This window comes from Anser anser (genome assembly GCF_964211835.1).
Source record: "Anser anser genome assembly, chromosome: 2".
NCBI lineage: Eukaryota > Metazoa > Chordata > Aves > Anseriformes > Anatidae > Anser > Anser anser.
Window position 1 is genome coordinate 30,635,397 of NC_139721.1, and position 26,853 is coordinate 30,662,249.

Below are 26,853 nucleotides of genomic sequence, written 5' to 3' on the forward strand. Positions count from 1 at the left end.
CCTAATCCTCTTGATTTGCCGTATACTCTGATGGCATTTCACAAACCTGCAGTATTAATGCCTCTGAGTCTAGGGTCGGGGCGGGGTGGGGGGGTCGCTTGAAAACAGGCCCATTTTAAGCTCTATTAGAAAGGGCAAAAAGTCAGCTGGCTTGGAAACGCTCTCCCCAGCAGGCGTGGGGAAGCACTTCTTCCAGCAGGCAGCAGGAGGAAGGCGCTGGGTGCCCCCCGGCCCCGCCGTACCCTCCTTGCCCTCTCCCTCCTCTCCTCCGCCTGCCTCTCTTCTTCCTGAGGGCTGGCTGAGCAGGGGCCAGAAAACGACCACAAAGGCTCCCAACCAGTATATATATATTTTTTTTAATTATCATTATGCAACTCGCTTTTCAGGACAGTTATTTTTCTTTAATTTGATTTTCCAGTGTCTCCTGCTTTGCATAATCCCCTCTCCAGTGAACTCTGCTAACAAACATTGGCCAGCCCGCCTGTAATTTCTCAACCTCCAGGCTAATTCTCATAAATAAAGTGCAAGCCAGAGAGAGACACAATGCCTGACAGTGGAGCCGGGGCTCCACAGACTCTGCAGACGCAGAGGGCAGCTTGCTCCCAGCCACAGGGCAGGATCAGACCGACGCTTCGCAGCTCTTGCAGTCTCAGCGCCTTACTGTGGAGCTGATGCGTGCAGTTTGCAGTGAGTGGCCGTGCAATGCCTAAACCAGAGGCATTTTCCCCCTGCTCTTCCCAGCGATGTGCAGCCTGGACTGGAGCCATACCCTCTCCGCTGCCAGGGTGCTCCTGGTACAGGCAGACCGCCGGCACCTTCGTGATCAGTCACGCTGAGCTGCAGATTGGGCTTGGCCACTCAATCATCCAAGCTGTCTGGTTGCTCACCAGCAGGGCTTTAATCCCGTCTCCAACACGCAGAAAGGATGGAGCCACCCTCTTTTGAAGGGGACGGAAGCTCAGCTGTATGGATTTAATCTGTGTTGTGGCACTTGGCCTCATGAGCCCTGACCTGTTTATTTACTAGCACAGACATAGTCCAGGGACAAGTAAGTCCAGAGCTGGATGCTTTGCAGCAGGGGTTGCTACTCCTCAGTCACATTCGCAGGCAACCTGCCTCATGACAGCCCCTCTGACATTGCTCTGGGTCACAGGAAATTAAATCTCAAGACAGAGCCTGGCAGACTCTGCAAGGAAAGTGTCCCCTGCAGTGCATTCTTTGCTCAGTCCCCTTGCTCATAGGCCAGCCAAGGTCAGGGAAAGGTACACGGGGAGAGACAGGACTTTCTGTCTCCTTCTCTGAGGGGAGCTTTGACACCCAGCTGCTGCAAGCCTCATCCACACGGGGTGTCTTTCTCTTCATCCGGAGCTCCTTATAGTGTAGTTTGCTACACCATCTGGGGATGGGGATACTTTCAATTTCATGGCTGTTTATAGTTTGTTTACTTTCAAAAAGTGTGAGAATTGTTCCAGAAGTTGTTACTAAACAGAAATCCCTGAATTTATGGTTTGGCTTTCCTATTCATGCCCTATTATGCTCATAAAACGAGAACTCATAAGGTGCGCGGGGCAGCATCACCCAGTTCTCTGCCTGCAAGCTCCAGCAGCTGCCAAAGGCAGAGCTGCGCTCTCATGGATCAAACTGCTGCCTGATCTTGTCATTTTGCAGGGCCTGGTCTTGCTGGAGCAGATCAATGCCACTTCCTGGTGAAGCTGTTGCAGCCTTGTGGGAGAACAGCAAGGTCTTGACACCCAGGTCTTCGGCCAGGCCTCCTCCAGCTGGCATTAGCACCAGAAGATATTTCTTCTTACATATGGACAGCCAGCCCTTGGTGAAATCTCTCAGGTCAGCTGAGGACTCCCAGGAGCTATTCCTCCTTCAGGTTAGCCTGCACCTTCCAGGACTCCCTGGAACTAATAGTCCTTCAGGTTGATCCCATTCATAGGACTAAAAAAACTTGTTCAGTGCTACATTACTCAAAATCTGTTCCACCACCAGAGAGGATATGGGAAAAAGAGCGTTTACTTAGAAAAGTGTTTATGTAGAAAAAGGGATGTGCCATAATGGAGCAAAGCAATACGATGATAAAACAAACAATCTTCTTAGTAAGATAAAAACAAACAGTAAGAGTCCTCCTTAGTGGTTCCAGCAGCTCAGGTTGTGGTGGTAGGGGTGGTAGTGAGCACCTTCAGTGGGGATGGTCAGCCCTGAGCAGCGAAGACATGGACCAGGCAAAGCTGGAGAAGGGATGTAGGGGTACGCTGAACTGCTGATGTCTGGATGAAGTGAAATCTGGCCCATCCACACTGCCCAGGGGTACTACAGGACCGTGGACCTCCACGAGAGGTGTGCCTGCCTCTCCTCTCATGTCTTGTCTATCTGAAGGTCTGATAGAAGGTTTATAGAGCCAGGGGAACTGCTGAAGTCCTGCTTACTTCTATAAGACCTATAGACTTCTTCTATAAGGCCTAAATATTGTCTGGGTGCAAGGAGGAGAGGAAGTGCCTTCTCCAGCTCGCTGGCTGGTGTAGGGTTTGTCAAAACTCGCTTGCAGGGTAACTCACTGTCTGTGCCCCTTGCTGCTGTCACTCAGAGGTAACCTGTGCTCGGGCAATCCCACCGCTGTGAGAGGGCTGCAGGGTGAAACAGGGTTGCTTCCACCTCCTCACAGATGTAGCTGAGCAGTTTGCTTTTGGGAAAAGGCAGAGGATAATTCTTTTGAAGAATCTGGTGGTTGTAAGCAACTTGTTATGGCAGAGATTTTCTTGCACAAACAACAAAGGCCATGAAAAAATAGGGACTTCTTTACTGGGTAAGTTTTACAGTCAGAAAACTTTTCGTGCCTTTATGAGCCTTCTTCATGGCCGCTACGAGAAGTAACCGTCGGGCAAGGTGGGAGGTTGGAGCTGCAGATGCATTTAAGCCTCAGACATTTTGACAGGTTTTGGCCTTCGGGAGAGAACGTGCCAGCACTGTGTGGCAGGGCAGGAGTCAGCACGGGGCCCGTGCATGTCTCTGTGGAGGATGGCCGAGGCGTGCAGCACAAATAACTCACCTTCTTCAATTTTCCAGTGTTGTCAGTGCTGAACCGGTGTAAATCCACAGAGACTGGCTGTCAGGACCTTTCTGTGGAGGGTTTTGCACCAGCAAGCAAAACTTCCTCAAAGCAGAACTCTTCCCAGAACAGGATTTTGGAGAGAGAAGTGCTTCAATTTATTCAAAGCTTGAAATTAAGATGCTGTGATGCAACAGAATTTAGTTTTGATAATTTAGTTAGTTTACTCTAGAACATAATTTAAATAAAAATGCTGTTAAATAAATTGCTGTGAATCTTCCCTATGTTATCAACTTGCCTACATTTCTGAGAGTTTGGAGTCTGAATGCTCAGAATGGGGTCCTCCAAAAGATTACCCTATAACTTCAGAGAAGACCCACCAAATAAGAATAGCACAGAACAGGATGATGTGGTCCTTTGGACAACTTGAATTTTTCACAGATTGTTGGGATTTTGGCTACACATTTACCTGGAACAGGTAACTTTTCTCCTTGTTTGCTGTGTGGTTGCAATATGATTTTTCTTTTCATTCTGATACATTAAGGATTGGATATGTTTTGTGCTGGGGGCTTCTCTGGTTTTCATGACAGATGCAGCAGTTCAGCTGGGGAACAGCCCTGTCCTATGGCTTCCCTGCAGGACTCTCCCATCTCACATAACCATTGATCCCTTTTGCAGCTGAAAGCAAACCTCCTTGTGAAACGCACTGATTCAGTCACCTCAGCACACCCCTTTCTTTTCTTTTATTATTATTTTTCTGGACCTGAATTCCTGCAGGCGCTTGATGCAAATCACTTCAGCCCTGGTTCACAATGGAGCAGGAAAGCCTTCCACTGGAAAAGCACTTGGTTTTGAAAGCGCTCACGGCACTGGGGAAGCTCATGGGTTGCAGCCAACCAGGGCAAGATCATGCTTCCAGGAAAGTATGACTAACCTAATTTCCACATTTACTTAGCACACAGGATGCCCCAGTACATGCAGCACTTCAGAGGTCATAGGGATGGGGTGCCGGGGGTAGAGTTCAGTGAATTTATGGCTGAGCGGCTCAAATCAGACATGGAATTCCGCCCTTTGATGTCAACCGTGTTATCAGGCCGGCCGGGCGTGTGAGATTAGCTGCAGAGCAGGACGCCGTTTCCTCGGTGGGCAAGAAGGTGCTGCAGAAGTGGCCTGGTGTGTGTGGAGCACCGGGGCAGAGGCTGGCGCTGGTGGGCTCTGCCCATCACAGCCCGTGGAGGAAAGGTGGGTAGGAGGCCACCAGCGAGGCAGTTTATGAAGGTGGGCATCCGCAAACGCATGCTCCGTGAGCTGTTTAACCTACCTGGGTCTTCGGAAGCTGTCTATGGACGAGCTGCAAGCGTGGGCCAGCCAGCATCTCTGCGGTAGACAAGCAACAGTAGCTCTGGCCTGTGCTCCTCAACACTGGTTCCTCCAGGGGTTGTTCAGGAAGTTGTCTGGAGACACAGGAAGGAGATAAGTGCTCTTCTCCTGTCTGCACATGCCACCCAAACAAGAGGTCTTGTGAAGAGGTGCGGACACAGGAACTTGAAGGACCTGAAAGAGCAGTCAAGTACCGCCGCTGTCACCTCCACAAAGCTCCTCTGAGCGTCCTCACACAGCCGCCATTTCCTCTTTTATTGTCCCTCCCCTCCTGACAACCCAGCTGGAAAGGCCTTCCTTCAAAGACAGAGCTCTTTTCACAAGAGCTAGTAATGAAACATCTCAGTAAGCTCAGATAAACCAAGACTTGTTTCCTTTAAAATACATGGTGTGCGCAGAGCTGGGTGATGTCAGTCTGGGGACTGCTTCCCCCTTGTTGCACCTACCCAACATCTCCATAGAACCTACACCTGCAAGGAATGTGGGCACCTCCGCCATGCACTAAAACCTTCTGATGCACCCCCTGGCACCCATGGACCTCTCCTTCAGGGCCTGTAGTTTGTAACGTGGGAGCTGCCACATCACTCTCATGTACACTCTCCTGTGGGGTTAATTAAAAAATTAAAGATGTACGGGAGCATGGAAAGCAGTGTAAGAGAAGTTTTCCAAACTTCAGAATTTTGATTTAGTTCAAAGAAAAGACTACAGGGATTTGTGCCTGAAAGCGTTCACGTACACCTAAAAGAAACAAACAGTGTCCTTGTTATTTACGATGCCTGAAACCCCCTGGAAACAGAAGAATGTCCCACTGAAAATACCAAATAAAGAAGAAATCTTGTGTAACGGGTGAAGCAAAGGAAGTGCAATCTAGTGATTAAGGCAGGAACGGGATTGCCAGGAGGTCCTTCTGGCAGAAGGGCTATTCCTGGCGTTACCGCAGACTTCCTGTGTGACTGGGCACGAGCTGAAGGGCCTGACAGTTTAAGCATGTCCCAGCGCACACCGGGAGCCATGCCCTGGGACTATGGCCAGGGGGTTTGTGGGGTCAGGGCTTTGCTCTGTGCAGCTCATAAACTGCTGTTGAAATCCAAGCCCGGGAGTATGAGGCCATCACACGGCCTGGGCTGGGGCAGGACCTAGGGAAGAGCCTGCAGGGAAAGGTCTTCCCATTTTGGAATGGAGACGGGCATCACCTTGGCTGTGGTTGCACCACCTCCAGGAGGTTTGGCTGGTCCTGCTGGGTGGGAGCCCGTGGCACGGCTCCTGCAGCTGGAACAAAGCAGGGCTTTGAATTACGACTTTCTTAGCCCAAATCTGTGCTGCTCAAGGGCAGCCCAGCAGCGTGCAGCCTTCTCCTCTGCACATTCAGTCCCTCCTTGTGCGGTCACGGTGGAGACTGCTGGACTTAGGAGACCTCATAAAGCTGCCCGTACTTAAGCATGCCTTTTTAAGGGAAAAAAAAAAAAAAGGATTGAAACGCAGAAGGTCATTTGTGGTCTAATCAAAAGGGCTATGCCTTCTGCTCTCATTACAGTTTTGATGAGTTCCTCCTCTGTGGGCAGGACAAGTGAGGTGGGAGAGAGAGGGAGATGGATTTGGAGGCACCGGCTGCCCCATTTATACATGCCACACATTAAAGGTGACCCCGACAGGGTGTCCTTGTTCCTCCTCCACCGGCCAGCTCCCAGGGCTCGCATAACAAACACAGCCCTGGCTGCACAACCGATCTGTCGCGGGGATTATCTGCTCGTTTGAAGTGAAATTTAGCTGGTCTTAATCAGAAATCTAGCCGCATCAGGTTCACATTAGCTTGCGTGGAGGTAGTAGTTTCACACAACGACATGGTAGCAATTAAGCTAGTTGCTACTGGTTCTTACCCTAGGGTACAACTTTGTTTTGTTCCTTGCAGATTAGTGGGACCGCGCTAGTTTCCACATAGTTTTCTTTCCTGTAGACCCTGGCTATTCCACGTCGAACCCTCTGGGACTGGTTATTAGACCACACAAACTGTAATTATTTCCCAAAGAGGCGGTCAGCGTTCCAGATCTCGAGCATGGCCAGTTATAAAAAAAATGTTGTGAATCCGAGAGAGGGAAGGGACTTCACTGAAGCCAAAGGAGCCTTAAAACTACACAAACACTGAGAATGAAATGTTTTCAAACGGCAGGAACTGAAGACGCATATTCATTTCAAAAAGTGTAATTATGCCTTTCTTGGCACTGGAGGTGAGAGTGAGGGAAAGTCCCTTCTGGGTCCCCCCTCATTTCCTCCCTCAGCTCCTTGGCATGGGCGAAGCCACAAACCTCATCTCCACTTCATGTAAAACCCTCCCGGGAGACCCAATTACAGCCCAGTTACCCTTCACGTGCGCCCATTTTTTTTTCCACTGGGAAAACCCTTGTTTATTTTAAGACTCAAGCCAAAGCCCTGATGTGTGGGAAAGGTTTGGATGTGTCCCACCCTTGGAAACAGCACTAAAATGAAAGGTAAAAGTTGACATTGAAAAAAGGTGAGATACGTACATTACAGCTGATTGAGGAGAACATACACACAACCAACTATAAGAAAGTAGGCAGAAATGGAGTCTCCTACCTCTAGAAGAGGTATTTTTTTACATAGGACAAGCTGCTCTCATGTGGATTTTTGGCATGTGGCAATTTCTCATTTTGAGGTCCACAACCCATCTTTTCTTGAACAAACCTATGTATTGTAGATACTGCAATGAAAAGACGGCTGTCCGTTACTTCCTCGAGTTCCCTCCTACAATGTTGTGAGGCAGTCATGCAGTGGAGGATCTTATTGCAAACCCATTATGGTTCTCTTGGCATTTGCATCAGACGGGAGTGAGTTATTTTCATGTGAATTGAGGGACAAAATTAACATCTATTACCTCAAAAATGTGATGGGGGATACGCTAGTGAAATTTCTTGGCCAAAATTTCTTCCACCTTCCAAACCAAAGCATAAAAGCACAGGAAGGAGTAACAATAATAAAATAGAAAATTGCTGCCTGGCCAAAGGCTATAGATGACCACATTGCCCCGATGTTATCTTGCTAATGTAAAGCAACTAAATCGCATTACATCATTTTATAAGAAGGTGACATTTATTTATCCCCAATATATAGAGTCACCTATTGGGCGAGAAAATAAAAAGCTAACATTGCTGCTGGATAATTTGGGCAACCCCTCTGTGGTGTTTGAGTTAAAGCTGTTTTAGGGGCCGTCCTTGCACACACACACGACTGGAGCCAGCAAGATCCAGCCCTGCCACAGCTCAATATTTAGTGCTCCCACGAGCTTAGCAAAGCGAGGAGTGGGCAGATGCAGGGAGGCCGGTGTTAGTTCTCTCAGCTCTGGCTGCCTGCACTTCGGAGGGGCCACAATATACAAATACAAGTAGCACATGAAGCAATGAGGCCTGAATTTCTAGGAAGCTCAGCTTGGCTCTTCCCAGCAATTGCCGCAACAGCTGTTAAGTGCGTAGAGCTTTTAAAAGGCAAACGTTAATGCAAAGATGATGGCAAATCCAGCTGTAAACCACCAGCTGAGGATTTTCTTGAGATAGTGAATGGCCTGCTGCGAGGCCTGACTTCTGTCACGTCTGTGTCCCCCGCTGCCGCTCGTGCTTTCTGGTGTGGCCAGCTGGTGAGGGCAGCACGCCGCTCTCCTTGCCTGGCACACGTCCTCCACAGGTTTCTCTGGCACCACGTGGATGAAAGGTCTGGGTGGAGGCTGGGTTTCCAGATCAGAGACCTGATTCTGGCTCCATTAACACTTGTGTCGTCTAGAGGGGGCAAGCTACACCTGGCTGGGAATCAGCTGGTGGGTGTGCTGTCTGGGAAGGGCACACTTTACCTAGCCTGCACCAAGCTTGTCCTGCTGCCAACAGCAGTGGTGTGGCATGGACAAGGCCTCTGGGAAACCAGCCGCGGTCTTTGGTAGACTTGTCCAGATGGCAGCTGGTTCTTCACAGCTGCGGTTACCTGAACAGTCTGGATCAGATGTGGTGAGCACCTCCTGCACGCCGCTCCACCCAGTCTGCATCCTGGGGAGCATGCCGTTGCCTCTCCTAGCTCCATGGGATCCTGCAGGCTATTTGTCTGTCTCTGCAGTTAATAGGACTATCTCTGACATTAGCGGGGTAGCGGTTTTATTTTCTTACAGTATTTTAACTAGGCAAGTATTGCAGATTGCCCCAAGGAAGATGGTATGTGTGTGCGCCAAGAGATTTTGTGGATAACGTAATAGTTATGGATTTTAATGCCCTCCTCCAAGGTTTCACCAACAGTGAAAAGCAACACAGAGCATTTTCCACGTTAGTGCCTGCAAATCCAAACAGACTCCCTGTCTTTCTCCTGACTTAAGTTTAGATGCTGTGTCTCTTTACAGCAACACAAGTGACAAAGGCTCCAGTAAGCACAGTTTCAATGGCTTTCTAAACATATCCCATAACCAAGCAGGCGTGTTGTATTCTGTCGGGTTTGCAGAGTATTAAGACAAAATCAATGGACAGTTCAAAGGGGGCTGGGAACAGAAATTTTCACTCCATACATTATACCATCCCTGACGGCAGCTACCCCTTACATTCTTGCTGTTTACTTTCCAAGAGGTCAACAACCAGTGTCTGCAGGGAGAGTTTGCCTTGGAGTAATAATAATCCAGCTGTGTTGTTCCTTTCAGCGGCTCCCATCTTTTACTGGTCCAAAGTAATAACCTTCTTTCCATATTTTAATTTGTTGTTGTTGTTTCACTGCATTCGAAGTACTCTCTTAAATTATACACATATATATAAATGTGTATTTCTCATTAGTCAATATCCCCCCTCTCCAATATTTATGAAAAAGTATAGTAATGAAGATATTGACTTCCAGTTCTGAGCTACAAGACTGATATTCCTCCAAAGTAAATACTGGCCTTGGCTGTGCCACAGTCAATATTTACCTCAAGCAAAATAGATCTTGATGACAACCTAAACCTGAAGTCAATATTGGCTTGCTGTAATCCAGCTGGTATAAAGTAATCGGTTTCCTTTATATCACCTGAATGCATGCAAATATTTCCAAGCTAAAGGTGGGCTCCACATTCTTACCACTGTAGATGCAGTATTGGAACCATCCCCCTTATTTTTAGTCGTCACAAAACTGAGAGCTCTCCAAAGTCACAAATGCCACCATGTACACTATGAAAGCTCTCCTGTCTCGGAAACAATCTGCGAGTGACTGATTAACTATCTAATCTGTGTACCTACTCTGAGGCCCATTTCTCCAGTGTCTAAAAGCCTTCCAAACCCTTAAGAGAGGCAAAGTTTGCAAAGAAAGGGAATATCCTTTACTTGGCCAGGTGAAATAGTTGTGAAAGTGGATAAACTGGGCACACAAGCCCTAGATCTGAAGATACTGACTCTTCCTAAGAAACCTGAGTCTCTTGTTAGTTTAGACCACCAGGTCTACAGCAATATTGTTGTTGCTACTACCTCTAAGGAGATAAATAATTTATCCTTCCCAATCCATGGGGAAACATTTTAGTACTCAACAGGCTCTTTTTAAATGTGTCTCCTTTGGTCCATCAGTCACTCCGCACCCAATAAGCCTGGTGGCCAACACGTAGCACCTTTGACAAATGGCAGACTCAAACTAATAAAGATCCTGTGGGTTTTCTGAAAAAATCACGAATGGGTAGAGGAAGTGGGGCTTGGATTAGCCTTCCATTGGCCATGCCAGAGGACAGTCAGCATGGCCGAGCCTTCGTGCCCACTGCAGCGTAGTCTGCCTCCTGCCTGTGTGCCAGCCCATAGGCACGGGCAGCAGCATGGAGTATACTGGTGGGTGCAGACGTTGGGCCTCTCTCAGGACGTAGAGCACCACTCCACAGAAAACGAGGCTTGATTATTCATTTTGCTGTCTGTGGAGAAGCATCAGTTTGTAAGTGGTGTGTAACTAAGTATGCTGCACCAGCACACACAGAAGGAAAGTTGAAATGAGGCCATTCCCTTAATTTGTCGTTCCAGAAGGGGAGGGCATCTTCCACCGAGCATTTTGCATTACCGTGACCAACGCACCCCAAAGCCTCTCTTTCAGCTGGAGATATGTCATTCCGTTGCAGTGGCTCCAGTAGGCAACTGTGGCCAAAAAGTCTGAGTTTAACTCCCTCAGGCAGCTAAACCAGTCTCAAATAGGATTTGCATATCAGGACAGAAATCATGAGCCTCTCTCCATATTCAGTGAGAAAACAAGAAAAAAAAAAAAACAGAAAAAAAAAAAACAGAAAGCTTTGAAGTGACTCACTGACTTTTTATTTTTTGTCTTTTCTGAAGCTTTTTCATCTCTCTATATAAATAATGAGTTGAAAGAACTAAAAAATCATTAACTAGATTAAATCCTAGTGAAGTTTTGTGATTGTTACAAAGTCGGTAGCGCACAGAGTTGGTTTGCTAGGTTATTTTTCCTTTGGTTCAGGTTACTTGTGCAAAGATGTTGGTGGTCCTAACGAATCCTTAAAAGATATCTGAACACAGCACTCACCACTCCCTGCAGTGCAATTTTGCCTGATTAGCAATCTCTCTGGGAGGTCAGTGGCTGGAACAGTTTGTGAATTGTATTATAAGAGAAATAAATAAGAATAAATGATAATGTTTAATGCCGGTGGAAGACCACAGGTGCAAAATACTGCAGACTGTATAGGGGTTATTTAGTGGAAATACTGACATTAAACATGCACATGAGAATGCTGTTCTTGTTTCTGTAGGGTGCCTTCCTAACTGAACAACTCTTTCCTGAGTAAAACAGGCTGTGATGCAGGTAGCACTCGGTGGGACCTCGCCTCATTAAAGCCTCTCCACGTTTGCAGCAGGTGACCCTGACCCCAAGGCAGACTGTGCTTCGTGACCCACTGGTGCACCAGAAGCGCTTGGAGGTTTTCAGAGGGCTGGGTCACCAGCTACTTGGCCACATCTCTCCCCAAATTCTAGCCCCTTATCTCATCGAAAGCTACATTTCAAGTATTTTCCCAATTTACCTGCCAAAGCAATTGGAGCTACTGCAATGATGTGAAGTGTTTGTGAATGCCAAAGGAGGTTAGCACGGAGCCACAGAGGTTGGAAGAGACCTCTGGAGGTCACTCAGTCCAACCCCCTGCTCAGGGAGGGCCACCTGGAGCAGGTAATGAACAGGAAGCAAGGCATGCATGGTGGTCTGAGACCTGTGGGATGCCAGCTCCGTAGCCTTGCACGGTGACTCTTTAAACCTGCTCTTTCCACTGCAGGAAAATTACTCGGCCTTGTTCTGGACCAGCTAGCCAGCCTATATCTTCTGTAACTCAACGTATTTTCTGGAGCTGAGGAGGGAATCATGAGATGGGTAACCCAGAAAGGGGGACCAGTCTCTAAGAAACAGCTAGATTGGGAAAGGACCTAAATGACAGCCTCCAAGTAATGTGACACTGAAAGAGATGCCCTTTAAAGCTGAGCTGACTCACAGGGAAGAGTTTCACTGTTTCCAAAACCTAGGACTTGTTTTCCCCACAGAAAGGACAGGAAAACCCCAAACCAAACAGACTTAATATACTTCAATTCTTCCTTACCCAAGCAAAAACAAAACAAAAGTGTAGAAATATTGAAGTTTCCCATAGCATGGAAATTTTGATTTTCACCTAGCTGCAGTCCCACAATGGCAAGGCAGCCTGACGGGCGCTACTTTGGGCTTTTCCTTGGGCACTGGGAGAGCCGTGTGGGAAAGTGCAGAGCATACTCACACTGAGCCTGACGATGGCTATTGCCATAGAAGAAGAGAAGAGCCCCAGCTATGATTTTCTCAAGATGGGGCCACGGACTGCGAGCATCCCTGTCCCTACCTGGTGGTTGAAACCGGAGAGCATGGAGGGCTTCTGGGGATGGGCGGGACAAGGGGGTTAAAGCCAGAGGGGCCTTGCTTGAAGAAGGGTGGGTTCTGGGGAAGGCCAGTGGCGGCAGCAGGGGCAGTGGGACCCTGGCAGCTCCAAGCCAGAGGGGCTCCAGCCCGGTGCCCAGGTGCCCACGTGGGCTGCATGCAGCATGTGTGATCTGGGGAGGGTCGACGTTTGAAAAGCACCAGGGCAACGGGTAGGGGGATTTAACCGGAGATCTACATTAAGAAACAAAACAAAGCAAAAAACAACACCAAGTACTGAGTCTAAAACTTGATACCTGTACAGGTACTTGGTTTTGCCATGTGATTTGGACTTGCTGCCCGACGCTTGCTTTAATAAGCAAATGCCATGACTCAGGTAATTCTCCCTCTCCCTCTCTCTCTCTGCCTCATTTTGTTTTGCAAGCCATGGCATGAGCTAGCTTCAGCCTTGCCATAAAAATCTGACTCACTTCCTAAGGGCAGTCTAAAATAACCTGAGGATTTTTTTTTAAATGCTGCTTTTTACCTCCTTAGACACAACAGAAATACATCAGGGATTTCTGAAAATGCAACACAATACAATACGATACAATCAGGTTTGTTAAGCGCAGATGAGAGGTCCTTTTCAGCCCAATTTTCTTTGACCCTCTCAGTTGCTCCTTTTAAGAAGAGAAAATCTGTGCCTCTCTCTCCGGTGGCTAGCAGTCGACAATCAGCACTTCTTCTCTCTTCCCTGAGTGGGCAAAACCGGGGGGAGGGAGAGGGCTGAAAGTAAAGCGGAGAATTGTTCAGATTGCCCGGCTCCCTCCAGGAAGTGATCTTTCTGCTTTTACTCCAGACACACGCCTCCCAGCTAGCCAGCAGCTCCAACTAATTAGCACACGTGATGGGAATAGGAAACAAAGTCACAAACAATAGTAGCGTGGGAACGCAGTGTAAACGGCAATTACACAGCCCCCCCCCGGCTGCCCCTCGCTCTGGCCTTCCCCGAGTAAATAAATAAACGAATAAATAAATAAATGAGCGCATAAATAAGAAAGCGCCGCCGACAATGCAGCAGATAAGCGTGGGAGGCAGCGCAGACCACGCTGGGCGAGAGGTGAGGCTCGGCGCTGGCTGGCCCGGCCGCAGCCAGCTATTATTTTCATTCCATACTTCAAGTATATCGAGGCTGCTTCTCTCCCTTTTGTTCAGCGTTGGGGCACAACAGAAAAATGTGTTTGGGGAATTTCAGCACTTGCCAGGTCATGGGGGAGGTCACGGCGCTTTTGTTGGGAGAGAGGCAGAAGAAGAAAGAGGGCAATCAAATATCCTCCTTGAGACAGCTTACAAGCACGTCTCATGCTGTCAGGGGGCTCGGCTCCAGCGTGACACTTCCAGCTTCTTGTCTTCGTGCCAAGCTGAATATGCTTGGTATACGTTATATATGTGAGAAGTGGTCACCACTTCCCCTGCAGACCACAGCTTTAAGACGTATTATAACGGAGCTATTGTGTGGGATTAAACACATTTGCTGTGGTTTAAGCATTAAGAGTGTGTGACTGTTTGCACTTGCTTCGGAGCACCCTTATTAACACGGCTGCGGAGGTGTTCATGCAGAGGTCATCATCGCGGCGTCGCGGTGCTGGGGCTGTTATGCACCGAGAGCCATGTGCTGGTGATTTTGTTTTGTAACAAGTAAACACAAGGGAGTTTTATCGCAGCTACATCAGCATGAATCAAAAGAAAGGCCTGGGTATGCATGGGAAATTACTGTCAGAGCTATTCAGCAATGCTGCTTTGATAGCTCCTGTTCCAGCACAACTGAGTTTTTCTGGAATAAATCTTTCAGATGAGTGCTACTGTGGAATAAAAACTATTTCTCTCGGAATAATTTTTCTTCCTTAAGAGCAGACGAAATGAAGGTCACTCTGAGAACAGTGGATCTGCACAGGGCATTCATTCTGCACAGATATGCTGGTCAGCTCTGCAGCATCCCCAAGTCCTGAATTCTCTGAAGCCCGTAGGAATGCTGCAGTTTCAAAGCACTGTGAGCAAGACTGAAAGAAGGCATCTCACAGGAAAATACCCTCAGTGCCTATGCAGGCCATTGCTATTTTGTTACTTCAGAATAGCACTTTCAAAATGTGCTTGAATCTCAGAATTAACTGCTTTATCATCCCTCAGTTTGGATTAAAAAAAAAAAAAAGATGCTGATACACATTTAGATCATTTAAGAAACAAAAGTTTCCTTAGCAGAAAGTAGGTTCAGTGTCTAACCTTGTTTTGGCAGAACCAAGGCGGCACTTTTCTTCTGTTGCTTATTTTTATCCTGGTATTCCATAATGCAGTAGAAGAGACAACTGATGATGGGATTTGATTTTGATCTCCTCCCCAGAGGAGAGGGTTTAGTGGTCTAGGCAGCAACATTCAAATATGCAGCCTATACGGAATAAGGTTTCACATCCAAACTAGTCAGGCTTAGTCTTTAAGTTATCTAAAGTAGACAAATGAGGTTGCTTTGCCAGGATCTCCCAGATAAAACCTCAGCCAAAATCCTGACTGCTCTGTGGCAATTAAAACTCCCTGGCATTTTCTCACTCTGTTCACACATGCTAAACATCCCCCCACAGCTCATTACGCTGAGGTCCGGGGGTGCCCTACGTGGTGGCTGCTTCCCCACGTTGAACTTGTGCTCAGGTGGCTGGTGGCTGCAGGACAGCAGGGAAATGCTGCGGCAGAAAGGTGTGAGGTGAATGCAAGGTATCCCCTGAGAGAAAATAAAGATGCTTTTCCAGGAGCCAGTGCTCGCTACGTCAGATAGGTAATGTGCAGCACTTATTTAACTTGTCTGTGCAGTGGTCATCAAAGCTTTTAATAGCTGGTACCTTCAAAAGCAATAAATTGTTGCTTTGATTTGCTTTATTCCAAACTGTATTTACTGACAGCTGCGGGGCATGCTCAACTTTCATTTTTCTTTTTCCATGATGAAATTTAGTTCTAGAAAAATTGTTAAGAAAAATGGTTGTTTCTATTTGCCAAAAAGTCACGTTTCCCTTTTTAAAGAGCATACTTTCACACAACACTTTGCACAGTGGAACAGAAGGTCTGGGAGTTGTTTTCCATCCTATGCTTCTTAGCAAGAAAAAATAGTGCACACATTTTTCTCAAAGCTGCATCTTACTGACAAAGAAAACTCAAAGCAGGACTTAGACTCTCTCTTTGGAGCAGGGCCTCCCTCTCCAACCATCAGTGTACCACATGAAGCATGTTTTGGTCACGACTCTTAAAACATTGAAGTTGCAAAACTGCACAGGAAAACCTGGCTTGTCAGATTGTTCCTTGGTGGACTGCTAGGATTTTGACAGCAGGAAATAAGAACAAGTTTCTGCATTATTATTTCTTGGTCCGATTACAGGAAAAGTACTGCAGGAGCAGAAGAAAACTGTTTTGGCAAACTACAGAAGACTTGGTTGAAAAAGGTCAGCAAAAAGAAAAACATGGTTTTACTGTATGATATCTGGTGGAAGCTATACTGTGTGACTTTGAGGAATGAAGCCAGGGATAAATAAACTGCCCAGCTATGGTGAATTTCCCCCCTGGTGGGAAGGTGTCTGTAGCTGCCACATATCTGTGGCCATTGACCCCCTTACAATTTGGCAACGCTGATAGAAGCTGTCCTGCCAACAGCACATGATTGAATTCCTTGTGCTATTTTACATCCAAGGTACACTCTTACACACATGGACACTACGGCATTTTCCTGTAATTAAGAAGGTGGCTGCAAATGAAACCAGCATTTTCCCCTCCCCACCAACGTACTCTGCCCACTTCAGCATCTTCTGCAACCTGGTGTTGTTCCTCCTGGAGAAGCTTGGCTTCCTGCAGGGCACAGGGCAGGCTGTGCTTTGGGAGCGGGAGAAGGGAGGTCTAGTGGAAGCAGCTGCAGCCTGTAAGCACTTTGACTCAGAGGAAGGCTTGCATGGAAAGAGAAAAGGGGTTGGACTGATTGGAAAGGAAACTGGGCAGTAAAATAGCCAATCTGCCTGCCCCCACCTCAGCCAGAGGGCTGACTGAGTAAAAGGTAGCTCTGCCTGGGTGGCTTCAGTGTGTGCTCGCAGATCGGCCTTGTGTACAGTCACGTCCCAGGTCTGGTTCTGGAGATGAGCTGGAACCTCCTCAGGTGAAAGCAAAGACTACCTGCACGGTTCAGGGCTGTCCAGAAGACTAACGGAGCTCTGCTGCTGCCGAGAAGCTGACAGTGTGACAACTGACAGCCTTGCTCACTCATCACTACACACAGCTCCCCAAAAGTGGGAGCTGAGACCAGTGCTGCAGCACAAGCGGTGCAGCCGAGGCACTCGGCTTACAGTAGGGGCTTTGGTGTGGAAGTTATCCCCGTCCTTGGCCAGCCCGAAGGCAGAAATGCATTCCCAGAGCCCAGCAGCTGCATGCTGCGTGGGGCCAGCACAGCGAGAGCTCCCCAGCCACGTCTCTGTGTGAGTGCCCGGGCCTCAGAGATGTGCAGGTGTGAACGTCGGCAGCCAGCTCCCGAGAAAACACCCTCGCACTTGGAGTGCTGTTCACAGACCACGCAAAAAAACCTGAAAAACTCTTCTGCTGTTTCCAACAACTTGGCAGGCAGTTCCATGTGACCTGTGACACGGCCCTGAGCTGTGTCGGTGGCACGGACAAGCCACACAAGTTCAGCAAGAAGCCAGTAAGGAACATCACAGGAGCTGGAGCAGCAACTTCTTGCCTGCAGGGCTGACGCCGCAGCTCGGTACGTGCTGGGGGGCATGGGGGGCGGCAATGTGAGTGCCAGAGCCACTGGTTGAATTGGGCACCGTAACCACAGAAACGGCGAGTTTCCGGGCGGGGATGACAGGTTGATGGGATTACTCTTCAAAGCACTTGCTGCCTTGGGAGAGCAGGCCGGGAGGGAGGGGACCGGAGTTAATTTAGTGCATGCAGCAGAGCGGGGGGCAGCGGCGGCGGGTCCCCACCGGAGGGAAGCCTGCAGCAGCGACAAGCAGCTCCTGTTCAGTGTGACTTGGGCCAGTCCTGAAATCAACCTAGGAGGCACACAGCGATGAAGAATGGGGGGGGTGCACACAGAAAAATAAGGCCACCCCCTTCTGAGGGACGGTTGTGTCCAACAGGTGCTGTGCGCCGCACTGGTGAGGCCACACCTCCAGCATCTTGGTCAGGTTGGGGCCCTCGCTACAGGGATGTGGAGGTGCTGAAGGGTGTGCAGAGAAGGGCAACAAAGCTGGTGAAGGCACTAGAAAACAAGACTTACGAGGAGTGACTGGGGGAATCGGGGTTGTTCAGTCTGGAGAAGAGGAGGCTGAGGGCAGACTTCATCACTGCAGTGCTTGGCCCTGGTGGGGAAGCGTGAGGGGAGCCAAGGGCCTCAGTGCATGTGAGAGGAAGGCCGAGGGGTGCAGCTGTGGGGCACAATGTCCGGGGAGGTGGCAGACCGACTGCGGCATGACACAGTATGGCACGGTACGGCACAGCCTGGCACGGCACGGCACGGCACGGCACGCTGGGGAGCACTGCGAGGGAAGGCTGCTGCCTTCTGAGCCCATCGCCCCAGTGCTGCGGAGGCATCGGTGAGGTACAAGATGAGTCTCTTTCAGACGTGCCCTTCCCGTGCACACTCTCCTTTTAATTCCCTCAGCCTTGGGCATGCAAAAGGCTGCTCTCCTGTCTGCCCTCCTGACCGCTCCAGGCAGAGGTGTGAGAGGTGCATGACGGTGCTGTCTCTACACGTTAGCAATTTCTGGCTAATAAAACTGCCCTTTGGGCCACGGTTAACAATTAGACCAACTCTGAACACTGGGCCCTGCCCAGTATCACAGAGGCACAAGGTAATTGAAAGCTGTTCGTGCTGCTGTTCCTCCTCGTGCCGGACGGAAAGATCGAAACAAACAGACGGGCAAACATTTCTTATCTTCCCCTGGCAGCTGACAGCCAACTGCAGTTATTGCCTCCAAGCCCCAGCCACGCTCTCCCTGACGGCTTCTGCAGGTTGCCTGGGGAAGGCAGTGCCTGCAAAAAGCTCCCAGAGCATCCCTGGGGGGCCTGGCCCCAGTGCTTCGGGGAGCTGTAGGTGGGCTGAGCTGCAGGAGGCGACTGCTGGGACCTGGAGGTCAGACCCCATGCATAAGCGACGTGTGCTTGCTGCCAGGTAATTTCGGCTACCACATTTTTTCCCTGTGTCAGGAAGGGGTTACACGCACCTGGATGGGAGATGTCAGGTGCACTGTCTGCAAGCCAAAGAGGCGGAAATGTCACGGCGCCTGCCAGGGACCTGCTTCTGGTCCTGCGAAAGCGAGCGAGAGGTGCAGACTGCTGTTTTCCAGCAAAAACACACAGGCTGGAAAGGTGGATGCACCGCAAGTGCTGACACAAGCTTAATTACACAGCACCGCAGAACAGACAGACTTATGAAAAATGCAGTGTGGGAACAGAATATTTCTACCACCCCCTGTTAGCTGCTTACAGGCAGCTGCAGCACTGCTCTGGGCTTCTTAGCTGCAGCTCTTACTGCCTGTAGCCCAGTCCTTGCTCCCTTCTCCCTTCCCAGAAGAGGTGCTCGGTAAAAATACGGGCAGCTGCCTGAAATGTGCAGCAAGCGTGTGCTGACTTCGACCTCAACAGCCGGGATGCTGAAGGATGCTGTCCCAGGGGCTTGTGGCTCTTTGCTGTGACACCGGGCACCTCCCGCCCTTCGGCCGTGACACTCGAGGGGACCAGCTTTGATAAAGGGCCCTGCTGGAAAGGCTTCGTGTGCGTGAAAACCCAACTGTGATGAAACTGCCTCAAACTGCATGGCCCCATTTCACCTGTGCTTGTTAGTAATATTATTACTCACTATTTTTTATTATTTAGTACTATTTTTATTTATTATTTATTATTTATTATTTAGTACTATTTTTATTTTTTATTTTTTATTTATTATTTAGTACTATTTTTATTTTTTATTTTTTATTATTTAGTACTATCTTTTATTACTTTTATTGTTTTATTATTTTTATTATTGTCCCCTTTCTGCCTGCCCCTCAGCTTGACGCAACAGGAGGCAGCGGCTGCGTGCGGGGAACACACCCAGGCCCGGTGGGCCTTCATCTACGGCCTCCATGCACGCCCCGACACCCCGACACCCCGCCACGACACCGCACCCCGACACCGCACCACGACGCCACCGACGCCGCGCCGCAGCTTTCCCACGGCCGCGCGCCGCGTGGGCGGCGCCGCGGCGGCTGGGGCGGGCGGCTATTGGCCGAGCGCGGCGCGGCGGCGGCCAATGGGTGAGGCGGGGGCCGCGCGTGGCGGCGGGCGGCGGCTGCAGCTGCTGCTGGTGCTGCTCCTGCTGCTCCTGCTGCTGCTGCTGCTGCTGCTGCTGCTGCTGGCCGCGTCCCGCCCGCGGCGGCTCGAGGGGCGCGGCGCGGGGCCGCCATGGGGGAGACGGGCGCGGGGCGCGCGCCGGGCCCCCTGGTGCCGCGCGCCCTCGTGCCGCGCGCCGCCCGCCGCCTGCCCAGCGGCCGCCCTCGCCCCGCCGCCGCCGCCGCCATGAAGCGGGCGCACCCCGAGTCCAGCTCGTCCGACAGCGAGGAGCTGGACGAGGCCGTCGAGGTGGAGAAGGAGAGCGCGGATGAGAACGGGTGAGGAGGGGGAGGGAAGAAGGGGGGCTGTGGGCGGGGGGGGGGGTCCCTGTCCTGCGCTGCCCGCTCTCCCCCCCTGCCCTCTGCCCCCGCCGCTCAGCCCCGCCGCTCCCCGCAGGACGCCGGGCTCGCCGCCGGGCTCCGTGTCGCCGTCCGCCACCTCGCAGATCCTGGCCAGGAAGAGGCGCCGAGGGGTGAGTGAGGGATGGAGGGAGTGAGGGAGGAGCGCCCGCCGGCGGGACGGGCTGCCCCCTCCCCGCAGCCCCTCACCCCCGCCGCTCTGCCCCGCAGATCATCGAGAAGCGCCGCCGCGACCGCATCAACAACAGCCTGTCGGAGCTGAGGAGGCTGGTGCCCAGCGCCTTCGAGAAGCAGGTCGGTGGTTCCCGGCCCGGCCCCGGGCTGCCCTCCCCGAGCCGCTCCGGGAAGGGCTCGGGCGTCCCCGGCCCTGCCTGGAAAGTTTCCCGCTCCCCCTTCCCTCCTAGGGATCGGCCAAGCTGGAGAAGGCGGAGATCCTGCAGATGACCGTCGACCACCTGAAAATGCTGCACACGGCGGGAGGGAAAGGTACGGTGGCTGTGCTGACAGCCGGCCACGGGAGGAGCGCGGCCCCGAGCGTGCAGGAGCTCCTGGGGAAAGTGGATGGGAAGTCTGTCGGGTTTTGCCAGGGCTTTAGGGCTTTCTTCTTCTTGGGAAGATTTACAGCCCAAACGTTTTACAGCACTAGCTTCGGCTTGTTCTAGGGGAGAACAGTTGCAAGTCTAGCAACGTGTCAGCCCTGTGAGGCGAACTGTTGGCAACTCAGAAAACACATATTTCTTGCTGTTGTCAAATGTTTGTTTCCCTAGCATTCTGAAATTTCAGAGCAGAAGCTGGAAAAAATACAGCTTTCAACGAGTAGTGCAGAAAATGAGCAAAAATGGTGAAATGTGCTTTGCAGCGAATAAACGACTTGCCTGCAGAAGTACCCTCTCTAGGTCGGGACTTGTGTTTCTAACAAATTTTACTGTGCTGTGGTTTTGCTTGCACTGGGAGACGTGAAAAGAACAAAAGTACTTTCCTCCCAGCGGTAGCATGCAATTTCAGTTTAAAAATGGCAGTCTGTGACCGGTCTTGGGACTTGCAGCATCACAGCACAGATATGAAAGAAAAGGTTGTTAGCCCCCCCTAAAAACAAAAGCAACAACAAAAAGAAATAGAAAGGAGTTTGGCAGCTAATCTATGGTTGGGAATACTAACCACATCCAAGTGAAATATGCTTCATAGGGCAGGGTGGAGTGGGGAGGCAACGTGTAGACAAGGACTAGAAAACAGCATCTTAAGACTCCATTCTTTTCTCATAGGTTATTTTGATGCTCATGCTTTGGCTATGGACTACCGGAGCTTAGGGTTTCGAGAATGCCTGGCTGAAGTAGCTCGATACCTTAGTATTATAGAGGGTCTGGATGCCTCTGACCCTCTGCGGGTTCGACTCGTGTCTCATCTCAATAACTACGCCTCTCAGCGGGAAGCGGCGAGCAGCGCACACGCTGGCATTGGACACATTCCTTGGGGCAGTGCCTTTGGACATCACCCTCATATATCTCACCCGTTGCTGCTGCCTCAAAACGGGCATGGTAACACCAGTACTACGGCGTCTTCCACAGAACCGCATCACCAGAGCAGAATCGCCGCCCCACACGCTGAAACTTCCTCACTCAGAGTGCCCCCAAATGGCAGCGTCGGACCAGTGCTCCCCGTGGTCACATCCACGACCAAACTGTCTCCTCCTCTTCTCTCCTCCATGGCATCTCTCTCTGCGTTCCCCTTTTCCTTTGGCTCGTTCCATCTGCTGTCTCCCAACATGCTGAGCCCGTCTGCACCAACGCAGTCAGCGAACCTCGGCAAACCGTACAGACCGTGGGGGACTGAGATCGGAGCCTTCTAAGGACTAACCCTTTAGTAAGGGTGGGGAAGCCTGCAAACCTAGCTGAGCTGGGTTGTGCCACGCTTAAAATTGAAGTTTTTAATAACTGGGACAAAGGTACAGCTTCAACTTAAATAAGTTTGTCTAAAAACCATCTCTTTGGATTTTTTTTGTTTGTTTTCTACATTTTTGTATTAGCTTTTTTTTTTTTTTTAAATAGTTGCTGAAGTTGTCCGAAAATAAAATTACAATAGTGGATGTTAACACTTGTGTTAGATCTGTTCTGAGCATTTAAATCACTTTTGTAAACAGCTTGTTTCCAATGTTCCATTTTTCCTGAGTACATCAGACCGCCTTTTTATGAAGAGATATCACCTGTTATTGTTAGCAACAGCTTAGTTTAGTTATTAATTTTACCAAGACCACTCTTCTCAGCCTTAACAAGCTGTGTTTTTGTTAGTATTTTGACATTGAGATGTTCTGTAACGAATTACTCTTTTTGTAAACTATATTGGAGTCTTATATTTCTGAACAAAGCGTTGACAAATCAGATGGACCAGCTTGACCAGCTTTATCTAAGAGCCCGATTTCTATTTGTTCTGCAGTGATTTGGTATATTCGGTGGTCTTATTCTAGTCCCTAGTGGACATTTATTTGCATCACAGAATCACTACATTAGTTCTTCCACCCAAAAGAGCAGCATGTGCTTTAGAGCAAACTCTGAAATGTGGAGGGTGCAAAAGTGAAATTACAAACTACACTGGTGGTGGGTTTCGTTGCGGGAGATGTGAAGGGGAAAAAAAAAATTGTCACCCACGGTAGTCTTCCAGCCAGAGCAGGTCACATGCATATTCATTTTACAGGGCCAGATTCTGCTCTGAGTTACAGTGGAGCGATTGTTCTGTTACCCTGTGTTCTTGGGTAACTGAAATCAGGCTCTTTCCCTCTGTGAGCTCCAAATTCGCACCTGAAAAAAGTTATGCTGGTATTTAAATAGCCAATGGGATGGTACAGTGGGAACCTGTTCAGTGCCCAACCTTATTGCTTAACAAATGTATCCTAACTGGTGGTTTTTTTTTTTTTTTGGTTGTATTTTACTTTTAGGTGCAGTTCAGTGCCACTCCTCATTTTGTAAGGGCGCTGCTGCATTTTTGTGTGTGTGAGTGTGTGTGTGTGTGTGTATTTTGTTTTCCTGAGAATCTTAATCTGAACAGGTTTATCTAGTGAGTTCCACTGGACTGAGTTTGACTGCTCTTGTATTTGTGTTGTGGCTAAATAAAGGAGAAAGAACAAAGTATTTTAAATGACATGTTTGTCTGATACATATATATCAGTGGACAATTCTGTGCCTCTGCTATCACGGGCAATGTTGAAGAGTTGCTATTGAGTGTCTCTGTGGGTATATGTGTTTACTTTTTCCTCGCTCGTGTATTACGGTGTATAACCTACACTAGCTGAGTGTAGCATAAAGAGCCACTGTGCCTCAGAGTAACAGCCCAGGGAGTGAAAGTTAAGGATGCGTTTTGTGTGTTACTTCCACCTGCATGGCCGTGTGCGGGCAGAGGGTGAGGAGACCTGGGTTACTGCTAAAGAGGAGGCTGAAGCTGCACAGCAATAAATATTCTTACTGCTTCATCTTAATATTAAAAAGCGATCATCTTTACCAACGTGGAGGCCTTTCTGGTCAAACTCATGAAATCTTTAATTGTCCTGTAGCTCTGTAACACAGGTCCGTACTTGGCAGCCTAGTTGTGTTCAGATGTACCCACAATCTCTGACAGGTCCTGTATTTGTCACTGAGCAGTGTTACCAGCATGGTGTGCTGCTTTTTTGAAGCAACAACCTGACAGCCCTAAACGCAGACGGAAGGTTTTCTCCTTGAAAGAGGCGTGAGTGGATGGATCCATCCTACCTGCAAATCGCTACCTGGGGAACATCAACAACTCCTGGAAGTACCTCGCTTCTTTCCTGTGCATTTGAATTTGTAGTACACTTGTGTTGGTACACGCTGTATCCTCCTCTGGATTTAGCTCTGCCAGAAAATAGCAGAAAGAGCTCGGCCCTGTGGGAGAAGAGAGCTTTGTTTAAAGAGGGGCTCTCGGGCCAATTAAGGAGTGGCGTTGACGAGAGGCTGAGAGAGGGCTAGGCTTTCTCGGAAGGATTGCCATGAGGCTGGAAAGAGTGGGAGGTTATTCGGGTGTGTATCCTTGTTCTACCTTCCGTCCCAGGCTGCCTGGGACAAATGCAGAACACTGTGGCAGCTAGAAATACATAGGTATTATTGAGGAGAGATTATAGCAAATAGTATTTCGTGTATAAACACGAAACAAGAGGCTGTAAAATTCCAAATCTAGTTTCCTCTTCGCGGTGTGTATTGTCTCCTGTTTAATTATGCTCTGCCCTGTCCCTAATAGGCTTTTATATTAAATTAACAACTCCAGCGTAGAAGATTGCTATAGTGCATGCAACTATACTTTAGATCTTCTAATAAATGGCAATGCTTCTCAGCTTTTTAATGGTTATTTCACTGACATTCAGATGACTTTGCCTGCCTCTAAATAGCTGGCTCTTTTATTTAGGAAGACCCCTATAACTATGTCTGTCCCACTGTCCTAATCTTGAGCAAAGTTCAGAAGCAGATCACAATAAATGTTTAGCTGCTGGTGTTTATCCACATGCAGTCTTCTCTTTCCATTCCCAATGGCAAAAGTATTAAAGACAAGTACCAATCTTACTGAACTTGTGCAGTAAAACTATGTTAACTTTTAGAGACTGAAAAAAACAAGTCCAGGGCTATACAGCAACTTGTGCTGCTAACTCAGTATTTCATGCTTGGCAATCGCTTAATGATATCCGTTTTGTCAGCAGGGAAAAAGCAATGGTATTGCTTGTTCTCCTTTCTTCAGGAGACAGTGGTAGCTGGAAATTTTCTGTTTAAATGACAAATGCTGTTGTTTCTCAAAAACTGCAGTTCTGAGACATTCTGCTATTTTTATTTCCTGTAGAATGCTAGCTTTCTGCAGACAGACTGAGAAAGGCAAGATAAGCTTGCTCCCATAGGCAGCGGATAGCTCCTGAGCCCAAAATATTTACTTGTTTACCCTAGTGCAAAAAAAAAAAAAAAAAAAAAAGCAATTCAGGAGCAAAAGCTGAACCAGAGAGGTAGTGGAGAAGAAAGGAAATGCAGATGTGACTTGATCCCATGACCCCCAACTACCTTAAATCTCTTTGGATGAACCCTGTCTGTCCGGAAATCCTCAGGCTAGCATTTTGTGTGGGATGTAAGACGACGTGGTATTTTATATAAGCAAATATTGTCTTCCTTTCTTGAGGAAGCTGGATTCAAGTGCAGGATAAATTTAAGAAGCTGGAAATACTGCATAAAACCAGATACAAACCTTTGGAAATCCACTCCGATTTGGCGTAAAGGAATAGCTCATCAAAGTGATATTTTTTGCTTTTGGAAAGAAGCTGTCACTAGTTCTTAGGCCTGTTTCTGTTCAGCGCTCCCGCCTTACACTCGCAGTGTGACACAGTTTATTAGGATCATGATAAAATACATGAATCCTGACTATTGCCCTCTTCACTCACACATCAGCATGCGAGTCCCCAGGTGACAGGAGCCTTTCCAGACTATTACTTAGTGGTGGGAAGCCCACGGTTTTCCGAGAAACAAACAAGCCCAAGTGAGCGCAGATAAACTGAAACCCTTCTTCCTGTTTTATATTGTGTGCCTATTCACAAGCATTTCTTGCCAGAAACTCCCGGTTTGGATCACAATATACTCCACACTGAGCTGAAGCCTGCAGTGAATAATGTGCAGGTCATTGGCTTTGTGCTGGAAGGCAACAAAAACGATTTACAAAGCCCTTTTCTGAGGCCTTACATGAAAGGTTGCAGAGACGGGCTGTGGTGCTTGCCAGGTGACTCAGCACACGCGGTGTGAGCGTGCCCATGTATTAACCGGTCTACCTGGCCCCGTAGAGCAGCGCATGCTCTGCCAGTAACCGAATGCCTCTCCTTCCACTTGCTCAGCTTATAAATAAAAATGAGAACAGGCCCTTTCTTCTGGGGCCAGAAGATGCAGGCACTGACTCATGCTTGCAATATAGTAGCTTGACTGCAGTAATAAATGTTGAAATGCCGGTGCCAAGCAAGATACCGAAATTTGAAGGTGTCTTTTGGGAGTCTGAAGAATTCATCTGGAGAAAGCCTTTATTAAGGAAGTACTTGGGTATTTCACGTTGTTCTCTCTTATTCCACCTCATCCCATGTAATTTTTTCTTCAGCGAATTCTACTAATTAATCATACAGCATGAAGCAGTTGACCAAACTGCCTTGTTTTGACCCATGCTGTCTGCAGCCTGCCCAAGCCTTCCCAGGACCCCAGAGTTCATAGACAGAGGTTCTCTTCCAGCTGTGTCTTGTTCTTCAATATATCGTGTAACACAGCTGTATGATGCACAGGGGCTTCTCTAAGTGCTCAAAACATCTGAGCACTAGGGGCATTCTGCCCTGCTTAGAGAGCCCTTAACCACGTTCCATTGCTTGGACCTTTTCAGAGGCTTTTATCAGGCTTCTTTCTTCAGGAGAAGCCTCCTGGAAAAGAAGAGGAGATAGCTGGAGCCAGTTCTGCATATCTGCCATGCTTCTGCTTGTCAGGGCAGCCTCAGCACGGGGAAACCTCTGCAGACCACTCTCTTCTCTCTGCGTTGGGAAGTCTTCCTGGAGTTTTCCAGGCAGCTTGTATGGGCCCCAAGGTAAGCTGTAATATCCAGGAACAGACAGTAGTAATGGGTTAAATGCTGGTGGTGCGTGCATTTCTCCGTCTTGCCCTGCTTTCACAGAAGCAAGGATGTTGGAGCAGAAAAGTTGGTGGAACAGCTCTGTGAAGAGAATGGCAAAGAGCAGGAAGGAAGGCTAATGTGGATCAGAGGAAAGCTAAGGTTGTGAGCAGATGAATGAAGAGTTGCATT

The 26,853-nt window shown here is 48.9% G+C and overlaps 1 protein-coding gene across 1 annotated transcript; it reads left to right on the top strand.

Moving 5' to 3' along the window:
- The first annotated feature begins 19,690 nt into the window (after nt 1-19,690).
- On the top strand, nt 19,691-23,184 carry HEY1 (hes related family bHLH transcription factor with YRPW motif 1). The gene is made up of 5 exons (XM_083825739.1): nt 19,691-19,971; nt 20,090-20,165; nt 20,263-20,346; nt 20,457-20,538; nt 21,315-23,184. Exons 1-5 carry the CDS (start codon nt 19,766-19,768, stop codon nt 21,896-21,898), a joined length of 1,032 nt encoding a protein of 343 aa, XP_083681865.1. The 5' UTR covers nt 19,691-19,765; the 3' UTR covers nt 21,899-23,184.
- The last annotated feature ends 3,669 nt before the right edge of the window (nt 23,185-26,853 follow it).

What these genes read in the sequence shown, in the direction of transcription:
- HEY1 (XM_083825739.1), top strand. Translation starts at nt 19,766, where the DNA reads ATGGGGGAGACGGGCGCGGGGCGCGCGCCGGGCCCCCTGGTGCCGCGC. An exon ending in CCAGCGCCTTCGAGAAGCAG is followed by an intron (nt 20,347 to 20,456) that starts GTCGGTGGTTCC and finishes CTTCCCTCCTAG; the next exon opens with GGATCGGCCAAGCTGGAGAA. An exon ending in GCACACGGCGGGAGGGAAAG is followed by an intron (nt 20,539 to 21,314) that starts GTACGGTGGCTG and finishes CTTTTCTCATAG; the next exon opens with GTTATTTTGATGCTCATGCT.